General features: G+C 34.9%; 4 protein-coding genes, 1 long non-coding RNA gene and 1 pseudogene across 8 annotated transcripts; 3 read left to right on the top strand and 3 right to left on the bottom strand.

The window, feature by feature from the left end:
* Positions 1-17: 17 nt before the first annotated feature.
* On the bottom strand, positions 18-1,149 carry LOC104722009 (photosystem II reaction center PSB28 protein, chloroplastic). The gene is made up of 2 exons (XM_010440107.3): positions 939-1,149; positions 18-588 (listed from the first exon to the last, which is right to left on the bottom strand). The coding sequence occupies exons 1-2, from the start codon at positions 1,006-1,008 to the stop codon at positions 110-112; spliced, it is 549 nt and encodes a 182-aa protein (XP_010438409.1). The 5' UTR covers positions 1,009-1,149; the 3' UTR covers positions 18-109.
* Positions 1,150-3,893: 2,744 nt separating this feature from the next.
* On the top strand, positions 3,894-7,189 carry LOC104717334 (MDIS1-interacting receptor like kinase 1). Its single transcript, XM_010434889.3, has 2 exons — positions 3,894-6,513; positions 6,599-7,189. Exons 1-2 carry the CDS (start codon positions 3,894-3,896, stop codon positions 7,012-7,014), a joined length of 3,036 nt encoding a protein of 1,011 aa, XP_010433191.2. The 3' UTR covers positions 7,015-7,189.
* A 4-nt stretch (positions 7,190-7,193) lies between these two features.
* On the bottom strand, positions 7,194-9,240 carry LOC104722012 (auxin-responsive protein IAA11). Its single transcript, XM_010440113.3, has 5 exons — positions 8,683-9,240; positions 7,934-8,205; positions 7,694-7,826; positions 7,540-7,601; positions 7,194-7,441 (listed from the first exon to the last, which is right to left on the bottom strand). Exons 1-5 carry the CDS (start codon positions 8,946-8,948, stop codon positions 7,425-7,427), a joined length of 750 nt encoding a protein of 249 aa, XP_010438415.2. The 5' UTR covers positions 8,949-9,240; the 3' UTR covers positions 7,194-7,424.
* A 3,785-nt stretch (positions 9,241-13,025) lies between these two features.
* LOC104722014 (ABC transporter B family member 23, mitochondrial) lies at positions 13,026-15,973 on the top strand. Of its 2 annotated transcripts, XM_087474234.1 has the most exons (3): positions 13,027-14,114; positions 14,207-14,935; positions 15,348-15,973. In XM_087474234.1, exons 2-3 carry the CDS (start codon positions 14,231-14,233, stop codon positions 15,822-15,824), a joined length of 1,182 nt encoding a protein of 393 aa, XP_087330360.1. In that variant the 5' UTR covers positions 13,027-14,114; positions 14,207-14,230; the 3' UTR covers positions 15,825-15,973. The 2 variants fall into 2 exon arrangements, with proteins under 2 accessions (XP_010438417.1, XP_087330360.1); XM_010440115.3 differs by having other exon boundaries at positions 13,026-14,935.
* Positions 15,974-17,796: 1,823 nt separating this feature from the next.
* Positions 17,797-19,785, top strand: LOC147933676 (uncharacterized). 2 transcript variants are annotated; one of them, XR_015571923.1, is made up of 3 exons: positions 17,797-17,902; positions 18,002-18,148; positions 18,317-19,785. It is a non-coding gene; the product is annotated as an uncharacterized LOC147933676 (long non-coding RNA). The 2 variants fall into 2 exon arrangements; XR_015571922.1 differs by having other exon boundaries at positions 17,899-17,917; positions 18,317-18,615.
* Positions 19,786-20,184: 399 nt separating this feature from the next.
* LOC104722016 (wax ester synthase/diacylglycerol acyltransferase 7-like) lies at positions 20,185-22,188 on the bottom strand (annotated as a pseudogene). The gene is made up of 6 exons (XR_015571918.1): positions 21,965-22,188; positions 21,290-21,858; positions 21,067-21,192; positions 20,760-20,970; positions 20,540-20,677; positions 20,185-20,434 (listed from the first exon to the last, which is right to left on the bottom strand). The product of XR_015571918.1 is annotated as a wax ester synthase/diacylglycerol acyltransferase 7-like (transcript).
* Between the last annotated feature and the right edge of the window lie 1,109 nt (positions 22,189-23,297).

Below are 23,297 nucleotides of genomic sequence, written 5' to 3' on the forward strand. Positions count from 1 at the left end.
AAGTAAAGATCAAAAACTAGGGAGAGTAAAAGATATAAATCAAAAGAGTGAAAAATTTAATGTAACATACACAATTTATATATGCTCATTGGAAAAGTCTCACACCTCATTACTTCTTAACGAATTGCAAACCGTTCTGGTCAGAGTACCGCTCCATAAACCTCATGAACCTATCCCATTCTTTCGGTGATCGCATTATGTGCTTCGCCACAATCCCTTCAGGTTTCCCATTCACGAATCTAGCGTTCACATCAGTCGACTGAATCACACCTTCCTCATCAATCATGTACAATCCCGTAATCTCCCCAACTTCACCGCTAGAGTCAAAAACCGATGGCTGGTCGAATGAGAAGAGTGCCATACCGTTACTTCCGTCTCTTGATCGAGTCAGCTTAACGTCAGGGATCGTCATCTCATCTGTCCCTTGGATGAATTGGAGAGCCGGCTTTACCATCATCGTGATTGGGACAGGTTTCCACGGTCTTAGGGCTGTTCGAGATGAGGGTTGTACCCGTGGGAGAGACACAGGCGAGCCAGTGAACGATGAGCCTTTGATTGGTAAAACAGAGCATGAAGATACAACTATACCTGCCAAAACAAAAGGATCAAAAATGTGTTTTTTGATACCAATTTAGGTTAAAAATCCAATCTTTATCCACATCTCAATAAAACATGAACCCTAATCCCCAATTTCAAACCTAAACCCACTTTTTCCTCGAATCGGAGCTATCATGAACTCACAAAAAAAAAAAACTCGATTTAGACCAATTCGTTTCCCATGAATCGATTTAGCTTGAGATTATCATCACTCGTTACAGTTTCGGAACCAGCATTGTAAAGTTTCGAAATTTTCGTAGATAAAACCATAATCAAACTACATGCAACACGAAGGTTCCACTGCGAATTCAAACATTACAATTTTATGGGTTTGGGCGTACCTGAGCGAGGAACATCACGTGGAGAATGAGTCAGAGAACTCAAAGACCCAATCGACCGAACACAAGCCATTACTGTTGATGTCTGTGTGGGGCGCAGATGAGATTAGAGAGAGAGAGAGAGAGAGAGAGAGGACACAGAAGAGAGATGTAGAGGAGGAAGATGATCCTCTGGTGTGGTGGCGGGAGATTAGTGACGTGTCACTACCAAGGCCGTTCCTTTGATTGGATACCGTGATCGTCTCAACTAATGGGCTTTTTATTTAGGCCCATTTTGTCGCTTAATAAGCCCGTTTCGGGGACGGAGAGTCTCTAGCTGTGACAGAGGTTTTCGTACAATGCATGAGACACAGGTGGCACATGCGTGCAGATCGTAAAAGAAAAGCTGGACTGTGATGCCATAACGAATCCCATCCCATGGCCATGTGACGAATCGTCAGCATACATAGTTACTTCTTAAATTATAATTAGTGGAGTATATCCTATATAATATAACCTACAAACCACCATTTGCAAAAGAGTTTTATGTATGTGTGTGGTGTGGGATTAGGTTTCTCTCTCTAATAATACGTAAATTAATATTTCAGTAAGTCATTAAGGTGTTTGATCCACATGCATCCCATTAACCTATTGTAATTTGAACTTGTATACTAGTTATCTATTTATTTACGATATATATACTCTATACACTCTCACATAACCATCTAATGTTCTTTTCGGTAATAATGATTATGGGACTGAAGAAGTGTATTACTATTACTACTAGTTATGATAATTAGTTATTAATAGTAGATAATCATAGAATTAAGATGGAAATGAAGAATTTAACTAGGGATCGGAATGTTTTCTTCTAAAAACTACAAATAATATAAGAAAGGAAAAGATAATTTATGTTATAAAAAAGAACCGGGCCACATGAGTGCATGTGAAGCGACAGTTTCTGTTTTAGTCTCGAATAAGAAAGAAGGATGGAAACATGAAATCAGTAAGAGGAGGAGTGGGTAATTGTTGGAGTATTAACAATAATTTGATTTGATGAATCATGAATATATATGCGTGTGCATATCTATGCATGTCATTTCCAACAATTCATTTCGTCTGTTTAACTTATCTTTTATTTCTCAAATTGACTTGCTTTTTATTTACCCTCGACCCGTTCTTGATATACATACATTTGTAGTTTACTTTATTTTTCCTTAAAAAATAAGTTTTTGGTTTTGAGTTTTAAACTCCTCCTTGTTCTGTTGAGTTTGTCACGGACACACGGTTAATTATGATTTATTTACTATTTATCGATTTTTTTTCTTCTACTTTTATCAAAAGTTTAAAACTGATAAACATATGCTATATAATCTGATGGGGCACTCTCTATATATGAAGATTTTTTTAACTCTCTTTTGACTTACTGTTTATTATTCCGTCTTCATTTACTTTTTTTTTTTCCTTCTTTACCTTAAAAGGCATTGGCATTGGCAGTTTGGCACTGACTTTGGGTGTTGTACGTCGATACATGCTTTTAGTTTTAGACATCATGTGGCAGAAAAGTTTATGAAATTAGCAATTTTAGTTTTATTAATCTGAAGAACGTTTCAGAAAGTAGCATTTTAACGAGGGACAATTTGCTGATACATTCAAGTATTGGTCAGTAACATAAGTTATGAGTACTGATCATCAATCCAACATTTTTTTTATTTAGTATATTTATTTGTTATATACGGTTATCATTGATTACTGATATAATATTATATACATATATTTATACAACCTGTAACATGGAAAGATTCTTATCTACTCAATCATGCAAACGAAGGAACAGTAACAAGCCTGCACTCTCTGAGTAGTGGCATACATTATAATATACATATATTTGTTACGCATCATGGTAACTATGATTGAATAAAAGTAATATATATGTTTATTTACATATATAATGGCGATGATGTGTGTTCGGGTTTATTTTGAATTGACGTAGAAAGAAACTTTACTAAATTCAAAAGGGCCAAAGAAGAAACCGTGAGAGATCGATCGTGGGATCGTCTTCATTATTGCTTGATATTAAAATAATGATTTGGACCTATCTGAAATTAAAAATATGTTGAGAAGGGCATAGGATCAACTATTCATCTTCATCACATGTGCAGGTCACCCATTCTGATGCTTCGAACGTTCACCTCGATGGCTACATCCTACATCAAATTAACAATGTATATCTAAATCACGGATTTAATCAATTAATGTGTATCGAATATATGCTAAGAGCTAAGTTCAAATGGTATTTTATTTTGATATATCTATTTTTTTCCTTAGAAGGCAAGCATTAAAAGAACCAAAAGAAACAGAAAAAGGCGAGAAAATAGATAAAAGACATTCTACAAAAGCTGAATTAGAATGAAGTTAAGCATAAGCTACCTCTATGGCACACACCCAAGTGTATGTATTAAAAAAAAAAAAATTAGATTAGTATTTAGATCAAGCTTAAGCTTTCAATGGCACATTCACAAGTTACTTAGACAGCAAATCAATAGTTGACTAAAATTTATATTAGAACACCGAACACATTTTTGGATTAGTTGTAATTGTGAAAAAAAAAAAAAAAAAAAACACATTCTCTCTTCACATGTTCAATGTCTTAAGAAATTTCTGAAATTGTTGTAAAAAAAAAAATAAATAAAAAAAAGAAATTTCTGAAATACTTCCAAAATCTTGTTTTATTTTTTTATTTTCTTAGAACATGGTAACTCTTCATACCTTTTGATCACTAGATCCACATAAAACCAAGATTCATTTTATATATTTCACATAATATATACAGACAGAGCAAGCATATATACTTGCCGAGTTTCTTCTTATTCTACTCTTCTTTCCACCCTCCACCTCCTTGCATGTTCACGAGTCTTGTTCTTGGTAATGAACTAAGGAGACAAGTTTCAGTCGAAGCTGCTGAGACAGAGGAAGAAGATGAAGATGAAGGTTATGGTTCTCTTCCTTTACTACTGTTACATTGGTTCTACTTCCTCTGTTTTAGCTTCCATCGACAATGAGCTCTCCGTTTTGCTCTCGGTGAAATCAACTCTTGTGGATCCTCTTAACTTTCTCAAAGATTGGAAGCTTTCAGCATCCGGCGATCACTGTAACTGGACCGGTGTTCGGTGCAACTCCCATGGCAATGTTGAGACTCTTGACCTGTCGGGAATGAATCTCACGGGCAAAATCTCTGATTCGATCAGACAGCTGAGAAGCCTTGTCTCGTTTAACATCTCATGCAACGGATTCGACTCGCTTCTCCCGAAATCGATCCCGCCCTTGAAATCTATAGACATCAGCCAGAATTCATTCTCAGGGAATCTTTTTCTATTTGGCAATGAATCAGTTGGACTCGTTCACCTCAATGCCTCAGGTAACAATCTCGTTGGAAATCTCACGGAGGATCTTGGGAACTTAGTCTCTTTAGAAGTTCTTGATCTCCGGGGGAATTTCTTTCAAGGGTCACTTCCAAGTTCATTCAAGAATCTACAGAAGCTGAGATTTCTCGGATTGTCCGGAAACAATCTCACCGGCGAGTTACCAAGCGTTATAGGCGAGCTTCTTTCACTTGAAAGCGCCATTCTTGGGTACAATGAATTCGAAGGTGAGATTCCACCGGAATTTGGGAACATTAACAGCCTCAAGTACCTCGATTTGGCAATAGGAAAGCTAAGTGGTGAGATTCCGTCGGAGCTCGGGAAGCTCAAGTCACTTGAGACGCTTCTCCTGTACGAAAACAACTTTACCGGGAAGATTCCAAGAGAAATAGGAAACATTACCACGCTAAAGGTGCTTGATCTCTCCGATAACGCATTCTACGGCGAGATTCCAATGGAGATAGCAGAGCTGAAGAACCTGCAGCTCCTGAACCTGATGCGCAACAAACTCACCGGCTCAATTCCTCCCGCGATCAGCAATCTTGCGCAGTTACAAGTCCTCGAGCTCTGGAACAACACGTTATCTGGCGAGTTACCAAGCGATCTCGGGAAGAACTCTCCACTACAATGGCTTGACGTTTCTTCAAACTCCTTCTCCGGTGTGATTCCTTCGACCCTATGCAGCAAAGGCAATCTCACCAAGCTCATTCTGTTCAACAACACCTTCTCCGGTTCAATTCCAGCGACTCTAACCACTTGTCAGTCGCTAGTTCGAGTCAGAATGCAGAACAATCTCCTCAACGGTTCGATTCCCATCGGCTTTGGCAAGCTTGAGAAGCTACAAAGACTCGAACTTGCCGGTAACCGTCTCAGCGGAGGGATTCCGGGAGACATATCGGATTCAACTTCGCTTTCTTTCATTGATTTCTCAAGAAACCAGATCCGATCGTCCCTCCCTTCCACGATCCTCTCCATACACAATCTACAAGCGTTTTTAGTCTCCGAGAACTTCATCTCCGGCGAAGTCCCCGACCAATTCCAGGATTGTCCTTCACTCTCAAACCTCGATCTCTCATCAAACACTCTCACAGGCACAATCCCTTCCAGCATTGCTTCATGCGAGAAGCTCGTAAGCCTCAACTTAAGAAACAACAACCTCACCGGAGAGATCCCAAGACAGATCACAACAATGTCAGCATTAGCCGTGCTTGATCTCTCCAACAACTCCTTAACCGGAGTACTCCCGGAGAGCATCGGAACATCCCCTGCCTTAGAACTCCTCAACGTCTCCTACAACAAGCTCACAGGTCCAGTCCCAATCAACGGCTTTCTCAGAACAATAAATCCAGATGATCTGAGAGGTAACGCCGGTCTATGCGGCGGCGTTCTTCCACCGTGTAACAAATTCCAAGGATCAACATCAGGTCACAAGAGTTTCCACGGGAAACGAATCGTCGCCGGATGGTTGATTGGAATCGCAACGGTTCTAGCTCTAGGGATTCTCACCATCGGTACGAGAACTCTATACAAGAGATGGTATACTAACGGATTCTGCGGCGACGAGACGGCGAGCAAAGGTGAATGGCCGTGGAGACTAATGGCGTTTCATAGGCTAGGGTTTACAGCTTCCGATATCTTGGCTTGCATCAAAGAATCGAACATGATCGGAATGGGAGCTACAGGAATCGTATACAAAGCAGAGATGTCACGATCGAGCACAGTCCTCGCCGTTAAGAAGCTATGGAGATCCGCCGCCGATATCGAAGATGGAACCACCGGAGATTTCGTAGGCGAAGTGAACCTATTAGGGAAATTGAGACACAGGAACATCGTGAGGCTCCTAGGGTTCTTATACAACGACAAAAACATGATGATCGTATACGAATTCATGCTCAACGGAAACCTAGGAGACGCGATTCACGGCAAAAACGCCGCCGGGAGGCTTCTCGTTGATTGGGTTTCGCGTTACAACATCGCGTTGGGTGTAGCTCACGGCCTCGCTTACCTCCACCATGATTGTCATCCTCCGGTGATTCACAGAGACATCAAATCCAATAACATCTTGCTCGACGCGAATCTCGACGCCAGGATCGCCGATTTTGGCCTCGCCAGGATGATGGCGAGGAAGAAAGAAACCGTTTCAATGGTCGCCGGTTCTTACGGTTACATCGCTCCCGGTATGCTTTAAATACCGTACCGGTTATTTAATTTGGTTCAGTTCTTATGTTTGTTTGTTTATTTACTTGGTTGATCATGTTGCAGAGTATGGATACACATTGAAGGTGGATGAGAAGATAGATATATACAGCTACGGGGTCGTGTTATTGGAGCTTTTAACAGGAAGAAGACCGTTGGAGCCGGAGTTTGGGGAATCAGTAGACATAGTTGAGTGGGTGAGGAGGAAGATAAGAGACAACATATCACTAGAAGAAGCATTAGATCCTAATGTAGGAAACTGCAGGTTTGTTCAAGAAGAGATGCTTTTAGTTTTACAGATCGCTCTTCTATGCACCACGAAGCTCCCGAAAGACAGACCTTCGATGAGAGATGTCATATCGATGCTCGGAGAGGCTAAACCGAGGAGGAAAAGTAACAGTAATGATGAGAACACTAGTCGTAGCTTGGCCGAGAAACATACATCGGTTTTTAGTACTTCACCTGTAAATGGCCTTCTTTAGGACAAGATTTATGAAGAGAAAAAGGCCGATAAAACTGATTCGTTTGATTCCTGTTCTGTATGTAGAAAGAAGAGAGAGATAGAGAGATCTTGATGCTCTTATTTCATTTTTTTCCATGTAGAATAACTTTGCTTTTGTTTTTACAGATCATATTAACTTTGTGCATTGCTCTGAACCGGTTTTGTGCAAGACAAGGGGTTTTGTTATAGCTTTTGAAGTGTAATTTACAACGAGACCATATAAACTAACTAAAAGAGAAAAACAAAAAAAAATGGCAGAGCCAAAAAAAAACTGTAAAAGGGAGAGAAGAAGAAGAAGCTTCTTACAATGTTTTTGTCTTCTCTTTGATCTGTGATCTGTCTTATTACTGCTTCAAACATAAAGGGTTCTTGTAGATTATTTTATTTGCTTCATAATATCATTTGAGCTGTAAACATGGAATACACAAACAAAGGTCACAATAACACAAAAAAAAGTTAAGATTTCAATAAGGATACCAGGATTTGATCTAATCAGTAAATGTACCTTTACCAGTAGCCTCTGATGTTTTCATTATCCGAAGCCTCCTCACGGAACCAATAAACATCCTAGACACAATTAACAAATGGGTTCAGGATCCAGAATTCTGAGGTTTACATATGATTAAACATGGCAAGCATAAGAATATAAGTATACATACCCCCACGGAACATCACCAACAAGCATCCAATCTCCTTCCTTGTCTTCATATGTTAGTACTAATCCAGAAGACCCATCCGGTAGTATCTTGACAGGTGTTTCCATGCGACCATCAGTTTCTCGTGTGCTTAAACCTAATCACAGAAAGAATCATCATTTCAATCTCAGACTAAGGAAAAAACAAACAAACTCAAAAGCATCAAAAAGAAAAAAGAAGAACCACAAGATTCGAAAAGCTCACCTGTTTTGGGTTTCAGAAACATTTCTTCAAGAGTGTTTGACAATGATTCATAGCATTTATGAGCATTCAGATCAATTTTTCTTCCAATTGGAATACCATCCATAGTCACTTTCACAAACATGGAATTTCTCATATTTGTAGCATCAGTTCTATTCTTGTTTACTTCTTGACGAATCTCAGAGTTCTGATCTTCAGAAACCAATGTCTTGGCTTGGTTAACAACCATACTGTTCATTCTGTAAGTCCTTATTGGTGGCCATCCCACAACTTGCCTGCAATTTTACATAGGCATAGAGTAAATCACAAAAAGGATTAAACAATTCAATAGCCTGTCAAATTATCTCACACGAACCAGGCTCAAATCAACACAAGTTTACACAAAAATCAGAGAGCAAGAGCATCACTCTACAGGATGAACCACTCCATTCCAAAAGAAAGAAAGAAAGAAAAAAACACTTTCCCTCTAAAGCAAGTACTACAGAATCTCATAAGAAAGAGATTGTCATCTATGGATAATGATAATAAGATTCAATTACCACATACAGTGACCAAACCAAACTCTATATGATCAGGAAGACACATTCAAAGTCATCTAGGTATATAAAGCTCGAATTTCTCAAGATAACACAGAACATTCTGTCTAATCATATGATTAATCAACATGTAAAGGCTTTTTTCTAGAAATGGAACGGTTAAAATTCTAAAGGATAATCAAAAAAAAGAAAGGAAAATAAGAGAATCTCACTCACCCACTAGTTGCGGCCATGGAATCAGCTGTTTGCTTGATCCCAGCAATTACGCTAGCTCTGCTCAGAGAAGAAGATGATGAAGAAGAAGAGGAATCATCAGCGTAAGCAACCCTACAATCTGGATACCCTTTTCGACCAAGGCTCAAGGTAAGACCAAGCTCAAGCTGCTCATTCCCTACAGGAGAAGAAGAATCCTCACAAGAAACGACGAGATTTTCATCGTTTGACAAAGCCGAAGCTGATCCACTAACGGAACCGCCTTCCATTTGAATTCCAAACTCAGAAAAGCTGAGAAAACTGTAACAGAGAGATTGAATCAATCAATCAGTGGTTGGAGATTTTGATTGTGAGGGGAAGTGGGAAGAAGAGATGGGTTGAATTTGAAGCAAAGTTTGAGACTTTAAGTAAGGCAGAAACAGTGAGAAGGAAAAATAAAAAGGGAAACAAAGGATGAACAAGAAGACACGACGGGTGGGTTTTGTCTCTTTTTCACTTCCCTAATCCTTTTTTTTTCTTTTAGTCTTCTTCATATTAATTTTTATGCAAAAGAAGAAAAACAATTATATTATTTGGCAGAAACAATAAATTTCTCACTTTATTCCGTGAATATATTTACTTGAAAACTTTTTTTGTTTTTCTTCTTTTAACAATATTAGATTAGTATCCGCCTTACGCTGCAGATTTGTTTTCATATATATATATATATATATATTTTGTATTTTTTGAAATAATATTTGTTTTTATATTGGTTGAAATCAAATATTATAATAAAAAATTTCTCAAAATGCCAAATTTTATGTTTTTTTCCCTAAAAAATACAAAATTGTAAGTTTTTTTTTCAAAAATACCACAACATCTTTTTTCCAAAAATGTCACAAACACAAAAAACTGAAATTTTTATTATGTAAAATTTATTTTTCTTAGTTTGGTTGACTAATTTAGATTTAAGGTATAGTGTTTAGTTTTGAATATAAAACTTTAGTTTAATTTTGTGGTATTTTTGAAAAAACTCATTTTAGTGGTTTTTTTGGAAAATAAAACTAAAAGTGGTAATTTTGGAAAAATCATATTTTAGTTATATTTAGGAGAATTGTCCTATTATAATTAATAAAAAAAAATTATCATGGTCAATGGTAATTTTTTGTTTTTGTATTTTAGTTATTATTTGTTGCATCATTTTTTTATTTATTTTAATCAAACAATTTTTTTTTTCATCTAACTAACTTGGGACTTAAGTACCCAATTTTTTTTTTACAAAATTTAAAAAACAAACAAAAAAAATCAGGAAATACCAGAAAAAAACAACGAACTGAGTCCGTAGATAACTTTATTATAAAATCGAATTGTTTTGTTAAACTGAGAAACTTCTTTCTCTTAACTCTCTCTTTCTTTCGGAGTGAGAGAAAACTCTGTTTCTTTTCTTTTGTTTTTCCAATTAACATCAGGGATCTTTTGACAGTACGTGTGTTTAAATATTTTTCATAATTTTTGTCAAAAAAATAAAGATGGAACAAATTATATATAAAAAAAAGAGAACATGAATAAAAAAAATCTTGACAATACAAATCAATCGATTATAGTAGTATGAAATTCAATAACCTATGCCATATTACAGTCAAACAGTTATCATATTACCAATAGCCAAAAGCCAATAGCCAATAAAGGATGTGTAATTTTGATAGTTTTTTTTTTTTTTTGTGTTTGATTGTGAGTGTGATAAACATTGAGTAGAATTGTAGAAGTAACTACGTATTCCTTTTATTAACAGTATGAGTTTACACTTTGAGCGCATAACTACTCCAGGTGTTCCTTCTCCTTGCTAAGTGCCAATATTGAATTTGTTATATATCTTCGATAAGATGAAATATTGCTGCACGAGTCAAGAAGACAATAGTGTGTTAAGAACCTTCTTCTATCATATTAATATAATTTCAAGTCTGTGTGGTGTTTGTTTGTTTGTCAGTTTGCTACTATCATGCTCTTGTTCATATCATCACGTCCACTCAAGCATTAATTAACTTACTTTGCAAGCCTTAGCTTTGCTAGTTTTTCAAACGTATTTTTATCTTCTGATACTTCAACCTGCTATTTACTCCTATTTCTTTATGTTACCCTTACACTTAACTTGTAGAGATTTATCTTGTACTTTACTCATGGTCTTATGGGCCTGAACTATGATCATTGTGGAGATCGCTCCTCTCTATCTTGCAGAGTTTCTAGAAGATTCGGCGAATAACCTCGGACTAAATCACTCTTCTCAAATTCTTGCTCCAGCTTTGCCTCTTCCCTCCACGGAGTTAGCTTGCAACAACTACAAGGTTTATAAACTCTCATTAACAAACCTCTCTCATTAACAAAGACTTAATTATTGCATTAACAAACAGTTACAACAAATTCAGAAACACTAAAAAGGTATATCACAAGAAAATCTGTAGGTTATTGTAATCTATCACAAACGGTTATTGTAATGTATATTATTGAAACTCAAAAGGGTTTTTAGAGCTAAAGTTGTAGATACACTAAGCGAAAGTTGCAGAGACATTCTAAATGCTTTAGACTTTTTAAAAGTCTTGCATTTGTTCTCAGCGATCAACAAAAGCTTCATTTCTTCTTTAGACAATCCATCTTTCAAAATCGCACAAGTTTTCTCCAGCAAAGTTCTAGCTTCTTTCAAACCCAAATAAGTAAACAGAGAGATAATATATCACATTGGTAAAGTCACAACAGAAGTGAAGCCACCAAACTTAAGAAGAAGAAACTAACCACCATGAAAGAGAAAAAACATGAGCAAGCTTCAAAGCAAAGATGCGTGAAGGAGAAGAGCAAACAAAACACCGAAGCCGCTTGAAGAGACTTCTTGACTCTTCTCTTCACCAACATTCATAGTAATTTCAAGTTTCAAACACATAGCTTATCTCAAAAATTCATCTCAAATTCACACATTTACAGCTTTGAAATCTTCCACAATCCCTCAAATTAAGAGACATAAAAGAACAGAATTTTGTTAACTGGAAACAAAAAGTAGAAGAAACAAAAAAAGTAGAAGAATCATAGTTAGACAGACTAAAACAATCACCGAACGCTTATGCGATCGTCGGAATTGTCAAGAATAAGAGTTTTAGTTGAGATGCGCAGAAGATAAACAATTTTGTTAGGTTGAAATTCTGAAATCGATTGATGAAGAGAAGACAATTATATGTCCACTTTGGCAATTTGTAAGATGATCTGTATTATTTGTTTTCATTTTATTGGTCAATGATTTTAACTGATGTGTGAATAGGAGCTTCAAAGTTGAAGTTGATGTGTCTATGGTGAGAAACATTGTAGTTTTATTGTATTGATCCACTTATACAATTTCTTTAGAAAAAAAAACTATATGTGGACTAATCCCATTCCATTGTGTTTAAAGAATCTTTTACGATTGAAAATGGTGGACAATTTTATTTTTTATTTTTTATTTTTGGTAAATGTGTATAGTGAAGTTATGCAATCATGTCATTTATATATATATAAAACTAATAAAGTCAGATATTTAACATAATTGATAATAAACCCTCATAACATTTTAATAAAATACAATTACATTATCATATAAATTACATATGTAAGTTATATTTCCTTACCAAAAGAAATTACTTATAATATTCTGAACAATAAAATGATTAGGTGCCAATGACAAACATGATTTCAAAGTGTATAAAAATGATGCTAAATGTTCAGATGTTTTTAGTTGGTATATTGACTCCATAATCTGATATAGATAGATTTCAAAGAAAAATATGATATCAAAACGGTTGTATCCGTGGGATTAATTAATACTCCAAAATAAATAAAATAATCACATAAATAAATAAAAAAAAAACTCAAAAAAAAAACATATATATCTTCAGACTTCAAGCTCCAAAATAAAGAAAATAAGAAGTGGGGGCTCACATGTCAGCTTCAAAGGATTCAATCGGACGGCTAAAAAAAAGATACTTAGCATTAGATGGCTACGTGGAACCCACGTGAACAGAGTGGGGGGGGGGGGGGGGGACTCGTGCCCACGTCCTTTGGTCCATCTCTTCCACATCCGACGGTCGCTGATTACTTCCCTTGATTTAAAAGCTTCATCACTACTATATAGTTTTAATTTAATCCTAGTGGCAATCTAATCTTTAATCATGTTATTAAAATTGAATATTTTAGACCAAAAAAGGAGTTTAGCTGTCTATTTTTAGTGGTGTCCGAATAAAAACCCTTGTCGTCTGGAGGGAAGACATAACCGACCGTTGCTTTCTTTACTTTTCAATTAAATCGTTCAATTTTTAATTTAATTTGAGAGAGTTGAAAAATTCGAAAGTGTTTGTGTTAGTTGTCCATGTGGGTCTCCCCCCGCGATGAGAGATTCGCTGCGGTGTGCACCACCGTAACTAAAAACGTATCAGATTCTCTCAATTCAAATCCCAGTGGCTATCAAACCAGGACCGGTTCACTCCGAAATAACTAATTTCATAACTTTAATCAAAATTGATAAACCGGATCCGGTTATTTCCGAGTTTGATATCTTCTTCTTCATCTTCTTTCTTCTTCTTGAGCTACTCTGTTACGGAACAAGAACAGAGAACACAAAGATTCGATTCAGACCAAACTATATGTGATTCTTTTGGGACAAGAAGCGATGATGAGAGGATCTCGGATCCTCCTCTCTCGCGCTTCTCTTTCTTACCGTCTTCGCTCCGATCATCATCATCGTCAACATCAGATTCAGAGTTTCTCTAGTTTCATCAAACGTAACTCAACTCGGAGATCACCATTAGCTATCAATGCGTTCCTCTCCGATCCATCGCCGTCTCCGGTCAACGCTCGAGTTATGTTCTTCTCCACTTCAGCTTCAACTCCAAATCAAGATCCAACCACCTCCAAATCTCACAAACAAATCAACACGACGTCGTCTCAGAAGATCCTCCGCACGATTTCGAGCTACCTATGGATGAAAGATGACCCAGAGCTACGATTCAGAGTCGTCGCTGCTTTAGCGTGTCTCGTGGGAGCTAAGTTCTTGAACGTTCAAGTTCCTTTCCTCTTCAAACTAGCTATCGATTTGCTCTCTTCGTCTTCATCTTCGATCGGCGATTCAAATCCTTACCTATTTGCTGCTTTCGCTACTCCTTCGTCAGTCCTCATCGGCTACGGCATTGCTCGATCTGGATCTTCAGCTTTCAACGAGCTTCGTACTGCTGTTTTCTCTAAAGTATCTCTCCGCACGATACGGTCCGTATCAAGAAAAGTGCTCTCGCATTTACACGATCTCGACCTTCGTTACCATTTGAATCGTGAGACAGGTGCGTTGAACAGAATCATCGATCGTGGTAGCAGAGCGATTAACACGATCCTTTCAGCTATGGTTTTCAACGTTGTTCCCACGACGTTGGAGATAGCTATGGTCTCAGGTATATTAGCATACAATTTCGGAGCTGTTTTCGCGTTCATTACTTGTCTCTCTGTTGGATCATACATAGCTTTCACATTGGTTGTGACGCAGAGGAGAACCAAGTTTAGATATGCTATGAACAAAGCTGATAATGACGCTAGCTCAAGAGCTATTGATTCTCTTGTAAACTACGAGACTGTTAAGTATTTCAACAACGAAGTCTACGAAGCGAGAAAGTACGATGAGTTACTTGGTAGATACGAAGACGCTGCATTGCGAACTCAGAAGAGTCTTGCGTTCTTAGATTTTGGACAGAGTTTTATATTTAGTACAGCTTTGTCAACATCAATGGTGTTGTGTTCTCAAGGGATTATGAATGGTACGATGACAGTTGGTGATTTGGTGATGGTGAATGGTCTTCTATTCCAATTGTCTCTTCCTCTTTACTTTCTCGGTGGTGTTTACCGCGAAACTGTTCAGAGCCTTGTGGATATGAAATCGATGTTCCAGTTGCTGGAGGAAAGATCCGATATCGGAGATAAAGATATAGACACAAAGCTCCCTTCTCTTGTTCTGAAAGGTGGAAGCATTAGTTTTGAGAATGTACATTTTAGGTATCTGCCGGAGAGAAATATTTTAGATGGGATTTCATTTGAAGTACCGGCAGGGAAAAGTGTCGCCATTGTTGGTAGTAGCGGAAGCGGTAAATCGACGATTCTTAGGATGATATTCAGATTTTTCGACACAGATTCAGGAAATGTAAAGATCGATGGTCAAGATATAAAGAAAGTGAGATTAGAGAGTCTTCGAAGCTCCATTGGAGTTGTCCCTCAAGATACCGTAAGTAGTTATTGCACTATAACTCCATAATCGTTATCTAACACAACAGTTAATGCAAGTATGCTAGCATATATTTTTGTATACTGTGACAACTAAGGTTTGATTGGTAAATCTATTATAGGAAAGTTATAAACTCTGTTATCTAATCATGATATTTTACACTCCCCTAATGCTTCTTATTAAGAAGTTCTTAACCATAACTAATTAATTATCTTCATTTTAATGCAAGTATGCTAGCATATTTTATATAGTGTCACAACTTAAGGTTTTTGATCGGTAATAATATTAGAAGTGCTTAATCATAACTAATATTATACATCTTCATTTTAATATACCATGTTGATTTCATGGTTACACTAAGATAGGCTAAGGTATAATCATAGCCTTAATTCACTACTGACATTATTGGCAGGTGCTTTTCAATGACACAATATATCACAACATCCACTACGGAAACCTTTCAGCAACAGAGGAAGAGGTGTACGATGCAGCTCGACGAGCTGCAATCCACGATACGATCATGAGATTCCCGCATAAATATTCGACCGCAGTGGGAGAAAGAGGGCTAATGCTGAGTGGTGGGGAGAAACAAAGAGTAGCACTCGCTCGTGCCTTTTTGAAATCACCAGCGATTCTGTTGTGTGACGAAGCCACAAGCGCACTCGACAGTAACACCGAAGCAGAGATAATAAAAACACTCAGGTCGCTAGCGAGTAACAGGACTTGCGTATTCATTGCACATAGACTGACTACTGCGATGCAATGTGATGAGATAATTGTAATTGAGAAAGGGAAAGTGGTGGAGAAAGGGACACACGAAGCGTTGTTGGTGAAATCAGGAAGGTACACCAAATTGTGGAGACAACAAAATAGTAAACCGGATGGTTGAATTGAATCTTACTTAAGAAAGCTATAAGTGTTGTAATGTTGCCCTTACATTATTTTGTTAGTCATCATATGATTAGTAGGGTTGTTGACTAAACAAAAGGGAAAAAGTTTGGAGGGTTTATAAAAATTTGCATTATGTTGAGGTAAAAATAGATAAATATGACATGTCTTTATGATTTTGGTCACTCCTTCCTTTAGTTTAAATTCTGTCCAAGAAAGTGAGAAACATTCGTTAACATTACGTTAAAGTGTTTAGTACTCAGTCAGCGTGTTTTGTACCTTTTAAAAGACAATGAAGTTTTTTTTTACAAAATAACTAATTTAGTTTTTTTTTACTTGTAATAAGAAACACCCGATGCAAATATATGTTATTGGGCATTTAGCCCAACCTTATGATAAAAACCTAGTTCCTCATATATCGCTCTCTTTCCTTCATATCCGTATCCACCGTCCAGCCGATACGTCATTGCTAAATGGGCTAACTCCAAACCCTATAATAAACGGATATGCATAACATTTATAATGATATTAATTTAATAATTATACATTTATAGATATATTTTTAATTATTTAAATTTATTAAAAATTTGAATAGAGATAATTTTAGTAAAATAATATTAGACTTTCGGATTTTGTAAGTTTTGTAGTTTTAGAATTATAATATTTAGAAAACATTATTGACGATAAATTGCAAATTCTATAGACAAATTTACTTATACACATTACGTACATTTAAATTATGAATAATAATATCAATTATCGTATTTTAATAATTTATCAAACTATAAGCATATCTAGAAATTGAAAACTTTTAAAAATTTTAGCTATTTTTATGATTTGTTATAAAGTATTTTCTATCATTATAGTTTGAAAATACAACACAACAATTATTTATAGATATGAGTTTTAGGAGTCACATATATTGTTATATCAACATATATATATATATATATGTGTAAATTTACATGATTATTAATTTATGATATTATTGAGACTATATTTTACATGAGAATTTCAAAAAGATTATTATCTTATTATCTTATCAAATTTTGTTATTTTTAACACTGACTCGATTTGGAACTAACAAAATTTACTAATTTATAGAGTATTAATATTATAGGTTAAACTATATATTTATATATACATTTTTGGAGACATTTATGAAATAAATTATAAAGTTCATACCTATTTACAAGCATCTCATTGACATTAATTATTAATTTGTTTTTCATTTAATTAATTAATATTAAGTTTCTATTTTTGAAAACAAGATTTCCCATCCTAAACAAAATTTACCAAAACAATCGGAACCATTCTCTTTTACATTAAGTATTAAATTTATAATTAATTTAATTAATATTAAGTTTCAAATCTTACAAAACAATATTTTCTCCATACACAAATTTTCTAAACAATCGGCCTAATCAATAAAAAAAATGATTTTCAATCTTGGAGGAGGATATTTGGCCGAGATTTTTGATCTCAACGCATTGATCTCAACGTATTTAAAACTAATTTTTACTTTCATGGGTTTTGTATGATGAATTATTGCGAATTAAAAATCTTTGAACATGTTGCATGACCCGCCTATCATGGCGGGTTTGGACTATATAACCAACACTAAAACTATTATTTTATCTCATATATACTATAGATTTGTAATCATAGTTTTAAAAAATAAATTATAAATTATTTAGTATATGAACTACAAAATATTACACATACTATACTAACATACTAACATACTATATATGCATATACCTCTGTTTAATTCTAGAGAACAAAACAAATTTAGAATTTTATATTCTATCTAATAACAAATTTAATGTAATTAAGTTATAAACTTTATAAAACGTAAGAAGAAGAAGAAAAATTCTAAATTAATTAGACAAAAGTTAATTAGTTGAGAATTTGAAAATTAAATGAATTAAAATTATTGTTTAAAAGGTTAAATCCTTGTACCTTTTAAATTTGTTTTTGGTAGTCCGACTCCGAAGTCCAAACACAAACATGGGTGGCTAGTGTTTGTTACACTATCTTTCATTGGATTCTTTGCTTTAGTTTTTGCCATTGGATATGGTTTGTGGCGTAGATGTCAGATACTTTTTATTATTTTGACTCATAAGATAACTACATATTTTCTTCCTATTATTAACTACATATGTTCGTCCTTTGCAGAGATGGGTAGGCTCAGACGTTAAGAAAGATATGAAGGATATGGCAGCCGATGTTAAGAATACGGTTGTTGCAGAGGCGTATATGCTTGGAGAAAAGATTGATATGAACACTCTTTCATTACATGAACGCGTCTATGATCAAATCACGGTAATGTAATCAGCTCTCATATTTTTAAATCTAAATTATAGATAAACTGGTGCTCGCAATTAATAAACTTAAAATCATTTAGCTTGAGCGCATCGAAGCAAAACTGGATGCTTCAAGATATGAGAATAAAGGATATGCTTTAATCATGTCTTTAAAATTAACTCTCAGGCTGGTTGGAGAAGAAAAGACAGTGCAGTGGCCTCCAAGAAGATTGACCAAATTGATCTTCTTGAGCCTCATCCTAATCTCTCTCTCTCACTCTTTCAAGTGCTGCTTCCAGCGAGATAGAAACCATCCAAATATATATTCGGTAATTAGACCAAATATATCATTATGAAATTACTAGGCAACTTGCGATTTAATCACCAAGGAGTTCTACGTATGTAAAACTAGAATCAATCAATTACTCAGACAAAAAAAAAAAAAAAAAAACAGAGAAACTAATAGATAAATTAATTAATCAAAAATAGCAGATGTCTATATTAAATTAAAAATCGACTGAAAAAAAAAACAAAACATCAAGATGAGTTCGTATTTCACTTTTCTGATTTCAATGCTGTGTTGATAAATTAGTCAAATCGCTTTAAGAACAACTTCGCTGATAAATTTGTTAATTGCTTAAAGGTGAGTTCGTGTTTTAATTGGATTTAAGGGTTCATGTGTTTCCATTTTTGATATTTGGGAAGCAAAACGTCAAGATATAAAGAGTGAAACTAGAGAGTCCTCAAGATACCGTAAGTATAATTCTATAATCTTTCTCTTACAAAACAGTCATTGTGACAACTTAAGGTTTGATTGGTAAATATATTTTAGGAGTTTTAAACTCTTTTGGTATCTAATCATGATATTTTACACTCCCTTAATGCTTCTTATTAAGAAGTTCTTAATCATAACTAATTATCTTCATTATAATACCATGTTGATTCATGGTTACATATATACTAATCATAGCCTTGATTTCATGGTTTACATATATACTAATCACATAGCCTTAATTCACTACTTAAATCTCCATTGAGTTTTTGTTTTGGGTTGTACCTGTTCACACTATTTGGTGCAGATATAATTAGTAGTTGGCTTTGTGTGTTCTGTATTAAATAAAGCAAAGCATAGACATTATTGGCATTTCAATTGTGACACACATCAAGGTTTCCTATTCTTTTCCAACACCTCCTCTCTTGTCTTGTTCCACTTCTCCCGTGTTTCACCGAGGAGCTTATAGAGGCGAAGGTGGTTCTCTTCCGCACGTTTCATAAACCTTCTCTGGATAATCTTAGAGTTAACCAAATCAGATACGATGTAGCCCATGAATCCTGTGAAACTCGACATTAGAAAAACACCAGAGAAAGACCAAGTCTCATCCTGATGAGAAAATGAAGTTGAAAGCTCCCGAGACTGGGAAGATCTCTTGCTGCTATAATTCCTTGCAATCGTGCTCCACTTCCTCATCATCATCTTTGATTTCTCTCTCGTTCTCGTCCTCACTTTTAGGGTTTTTGCTTTCGATGGCGATAAATCTCTTTAGCGGTGATTTTTTTTTTTTGCCCAATCTATCCTAGTACATGATAATGTAAAACATGTTTTGTATTAATTATTGTGCTTTCTAATCATAAATCTACAATAATTGGTTAACTAAATTTCATTACTTTGTCTCACTATGATTATCAAGCAGAACATTTATTCTCTACAATTAGTAAATTACATTAGGCTGGTAAGTAAATCAACACGAACCAACGAGAATCTTAAACAAGATATCCGGACATGCTCATGTTATAAAACTGATGTGAAGTTTAACGTATATGTCAAACAGAGCACCGAAGCACCCCCAAAAACAAAGAAAATAATGATATATGAACACAAAAAGATAAATTAGAGAAAAGTTGTCAACACAAATGTATGCATAGGGTAGAATCAAGTCTAGAACTAAAGCCGAGACCACCATACCAACATGCATATGTTGTAATATTTGACACTTGCATGCATAAAAGTAAAAAAAAAAAAAAAAAAAAAAAAGGAAAAAGAAAAAAAGTAGTAGCTTCCACCAAATATATATATATATATATTTTTCCATAAAAATTTCATTTAATTTCGCATGTTTGTGCATACTACTATACTAGATACTGGTAAGAAGAATTAGAGTAACTCTCTGTCTGAAATAGTGGCTTTCATAGCTTGGAGAGAGTCCTCCATTTCATCACAAAGCTTTTGAGGATTTGGAATGACGGTAGGATCTCCTAGCGAGATTGCCATCTTTTCCGCATAACTTAGAAAATGTATTGTCAGTGCCTATACAAAAACAGAATCATGATCATATGAGAAGATAACAGAGAAGGAGGTTACTAATGATAAAGAAGCAGATTTAGTTTCAAATTCCCCTTCTTGTATACGTACATGAGCTTGTCCATAGACACTTGGAGCGATGTAAGCAATGGGGTGGCCAAAGAAACTGATTTCTTCCTTGGTACCAATCATGTTTGAAATGAATGTGGTCGTGTTCGAAACAATTCGTTCTAGAAATATTGCACCTTCCTACAATGACAAGAGTCTCATTTTTAAGTTCATAAGCGTGACAATAACAACAATCTGGAACTCGTTTAATCAGATCATATACCTTAGTTCCGAAAATATTGAAGATATATTCTGTCATCGAATATGCCAAAGCAGCTTGAAGTGAGTGTTTTTTTCCAATCCATAGCTGATTGAGCCTTTGATAGATACAACAATGGATCGGTCTCTAAACCGAGCGAGATGGGCAAGTTAATAGAGCTGAAGTAGTTGCCCCATCTGCATTTTGAATCCTTGGCCATCATATCTGCCAATGGCTTCATTCATGTATTAACCTTGTGTCACAATTAATGCTTTCCTTTCGATATATTTAGACAGATGGATAGTTAAATCTAGTTGTGTAGGTTTCTAACCTGGATTCCAACATTTGACCTTAGGTTTACAAAAACACCTGCGGTAAGTCGTATTTTTCTAGGAAAATCGCTTACATAACGCGAGAGAGCGGCTTGTGTAACTCCAAGTAGAACATCATTGATATTCTAGAAACAAACCCAAGTTGACGCAAATTAAAGAGAAAAAAATCTAGAAAAATAGTTATTGATTAGCTTCAAGAAATCAACCCAAAACGTAACATACCATGTTCATAACTTTCTTTATAAGTTTTATGTCATCTAACGAGACAATTCTGTGACAAAACATTTTTTGAATATTTTCGACGCCCACACATCACCTTTCAGAGGCGTCTTTGTATCCTTCAAGAACAAAGCTGTAGCCAAGAGAAGCAAAAGATCCACGAGAGTATTGCAAATCAATCACGAAAGAATCAGTAGTACCAACCTTACGAACCATGGGACGTCTATATCTTTATGCACCGTCCGTTTAAGAACAGGAATAGTAGGAATTGTATCTCGGTGTGATGTATTCTGAGTACACGTAACTAGCAGAGACATGAGGGATGTTCCATCTCCCAATGAATGGTGAGATCTGATTACACAGACCGCTTCGGCATCAAGCGTTTTGATGTTGAGGATGTGCATGTCCCATAAAGGTCTTGATTTATCGAGAGGAAGCATTGTTAGACGTGAAACATAGTCTTCAACATAACCTTCTCCATTGTCGCCGATCTCCTTGGGGTCTATATCAGGTTCAAATACATTATTTTCAACATTGACTTGAGTCTTAATCCAACATGCACCATCATTAGACTGTGAAATTGGAGATTAATTTAACCACTAAACTAATTAAGTCATATATTAGATCGATTAAACACAAAAAAAAATTGGTCTAATTATAATATATATGCGTTCTTACCAATCTGCTAGAGAAACGAGGATGCTTAGAAACATTGAGCTTCAAGGCATGTTGTAAAACATTAGCATTGATCTTAGTTTTGCAACCGATCATGGTGAGGATGCAACAGTCGTTGCCCGGCGATTGGAACACACGAGCCATAGGGCTGAGCGGTTCGCCATCTTCTTCCTCCACATTCATATTCTCTTTCCTTTTCTACTTGCATACGTGATACGCATATTATATTTCCCGGGCTCGCACGTTCTTACACGCTACCATATGTAACGTAAGGTACTATAATTAATTAATGATACAGCTTTTTTTTGTCGATTAGTTCTCTTCTTTTTCCAAAAAAAAGCATATTTTACCTCTTTGTTAGTTGTATCTAGTGCCACTACGTAATTAGTCCACGCAATGCATGATTGTATGCATAATAGTTTTGATTGTATTTCTTAAATTTTTTTAAACTAAAATATTGTTTTACTAATGTATAATCTCAAAAAAGTTACACTAATGTATGCATCTCAAAAAAAATTATAGTAATTTCTCAAAATAACACTTCTGTCAACATTTTTTGGTATGGTTATTTATTATACAAAATTTAAAATATATAAAATTTTCTATAAATCAAAAATTAACTAATACTACAAAAAATTATTACAAATTGATTAGCTATATAAATATAAATAACAATATAGAAATTTAAACATTTTCCTAATATGAGAGAATCTATGTTTATGATCATGTTTTATAGAGGTTAAACATTGATTTAAAGATTTTTTTAATGATATTGTAAACATAAGACTGTATAGTATAGTAATATTGAATCAAATAAAATTATCATAAAATTTAGTAACTACGTATAAAATTATTGTATATAGAATATTCCTCATTTCAAAGTTTAAAGCAATTAAAATAATAAAAAAAATATATTAAAATTTTACCAAAAACATTTTTTCTTGAAAGATAAATATATAAGTTGGAGGAATGAATGTAAAATTATTGGGTAGGAGTTACATTTGAGTTAAATGTAGAGTTAAATGGAGTTAAATGCCTTTAAAAGTGGGTTAATTATAAATAAATATTTTAATTTATTTTTGACTTCAAAGAAAGGGAATACCAAGTGGCTCAATCAAAATTTAAACTTACACTTTTTGATTGTTTTGTTGATATAAACTCAACACTCACACATAATATTCCAAATTGAAAATATTACTTTTGAAATGACAAACTAAATTAGTTTTTTAAAAAAATTATCTGAACTTCAATCTAAAGATTTTTTTAAACCCCAAGAATAACTTCAATCCTTTTGTTTTTTTTATTTTTCACTCATCAATTTAATTTATAGTAAGAA

Source organism: Camelina sativa, chromosome 11 (assembly GCF_030686135.1).
Source record: "Camelina sativa cultivar CO46 ecotype springtype chromosome 11, ASM3068613v1".
In the NCBI taxonomy this organism is placed as follows: Eukaryota; Viridiplantae; Streptophyta; class Magnoliopsida; order Brassicales; family Brassicaceae; genus Camelina; species Camelina sativa.

Excerpts from the sequence above, each read along its gene's own strand:
- LOC104722014 (XM_010440115.3), top strand. The coding sequence starts at position 13,343 with ATGATGAGAGGATCTCGGATCCTCCTCTCTCGCGCTTCTCTTTCTTAC. Across the intron at positions 14,936-15,347 it reads GAGTTGTCCCTCAAGATACC|GTGCTTTTCAATGACACAAT; the intron begins GTAAGTAGTTAT and ends CATTATTGGCAG.
- LOC104722009 (XM_010440107.3), bottom strand. The coding sequence starts at position 1,008 with ATGGCTTGTGTTCGGTCGATTGGGTCTTTGAGTTCTCTGACTCATTCT. Across the intron at positions 589-938 it reads ACGTGATGTTCCTCGCTCAG|GTATAGTTGTATCTTCATGC; the intron begins GTACGCCCAAAC and ends TTGTTTTGGCAG.
- LOC104717334 (XM_010434889.3), top strand. The coding sequence starts at position 3,894 with ATGAAGATGAAGGTTATGGTTCTCTTCCTTTACTACTGTTACATTGGT. Across the intron at positions 6,514-6,598 it reads TTACGGTTACATCGCTCCCG|AGTATGGATACACATTGAAG; the intron begins GTATGCTTTAAA and ends ATCATGTTGCAG.
- LOC104722012 (XM_010440113.3), bottom strand. The coding sequence starts at position 8,948 with ATGGAAGGCGGTTCCGTTAGTGGATCAGCTTCGGCTTTGTCAAACGAT. Across the intron at positions 8,206-8,682 it reads TCCATGGCCGCAACTAGTGG|GCAAGTTGTGGGATGGCCAC; the intron begins GTGAGTGAGATT and ends GTAAAATTGCAG. Across the intron at positions 7,827-7,933 it reads GTTTCTGAAACCCAAAACAG|GTTTAAGCACACGAGAAACT; the intron begins GTGAGCTTTTCG and ends TTCTGTGATTAG.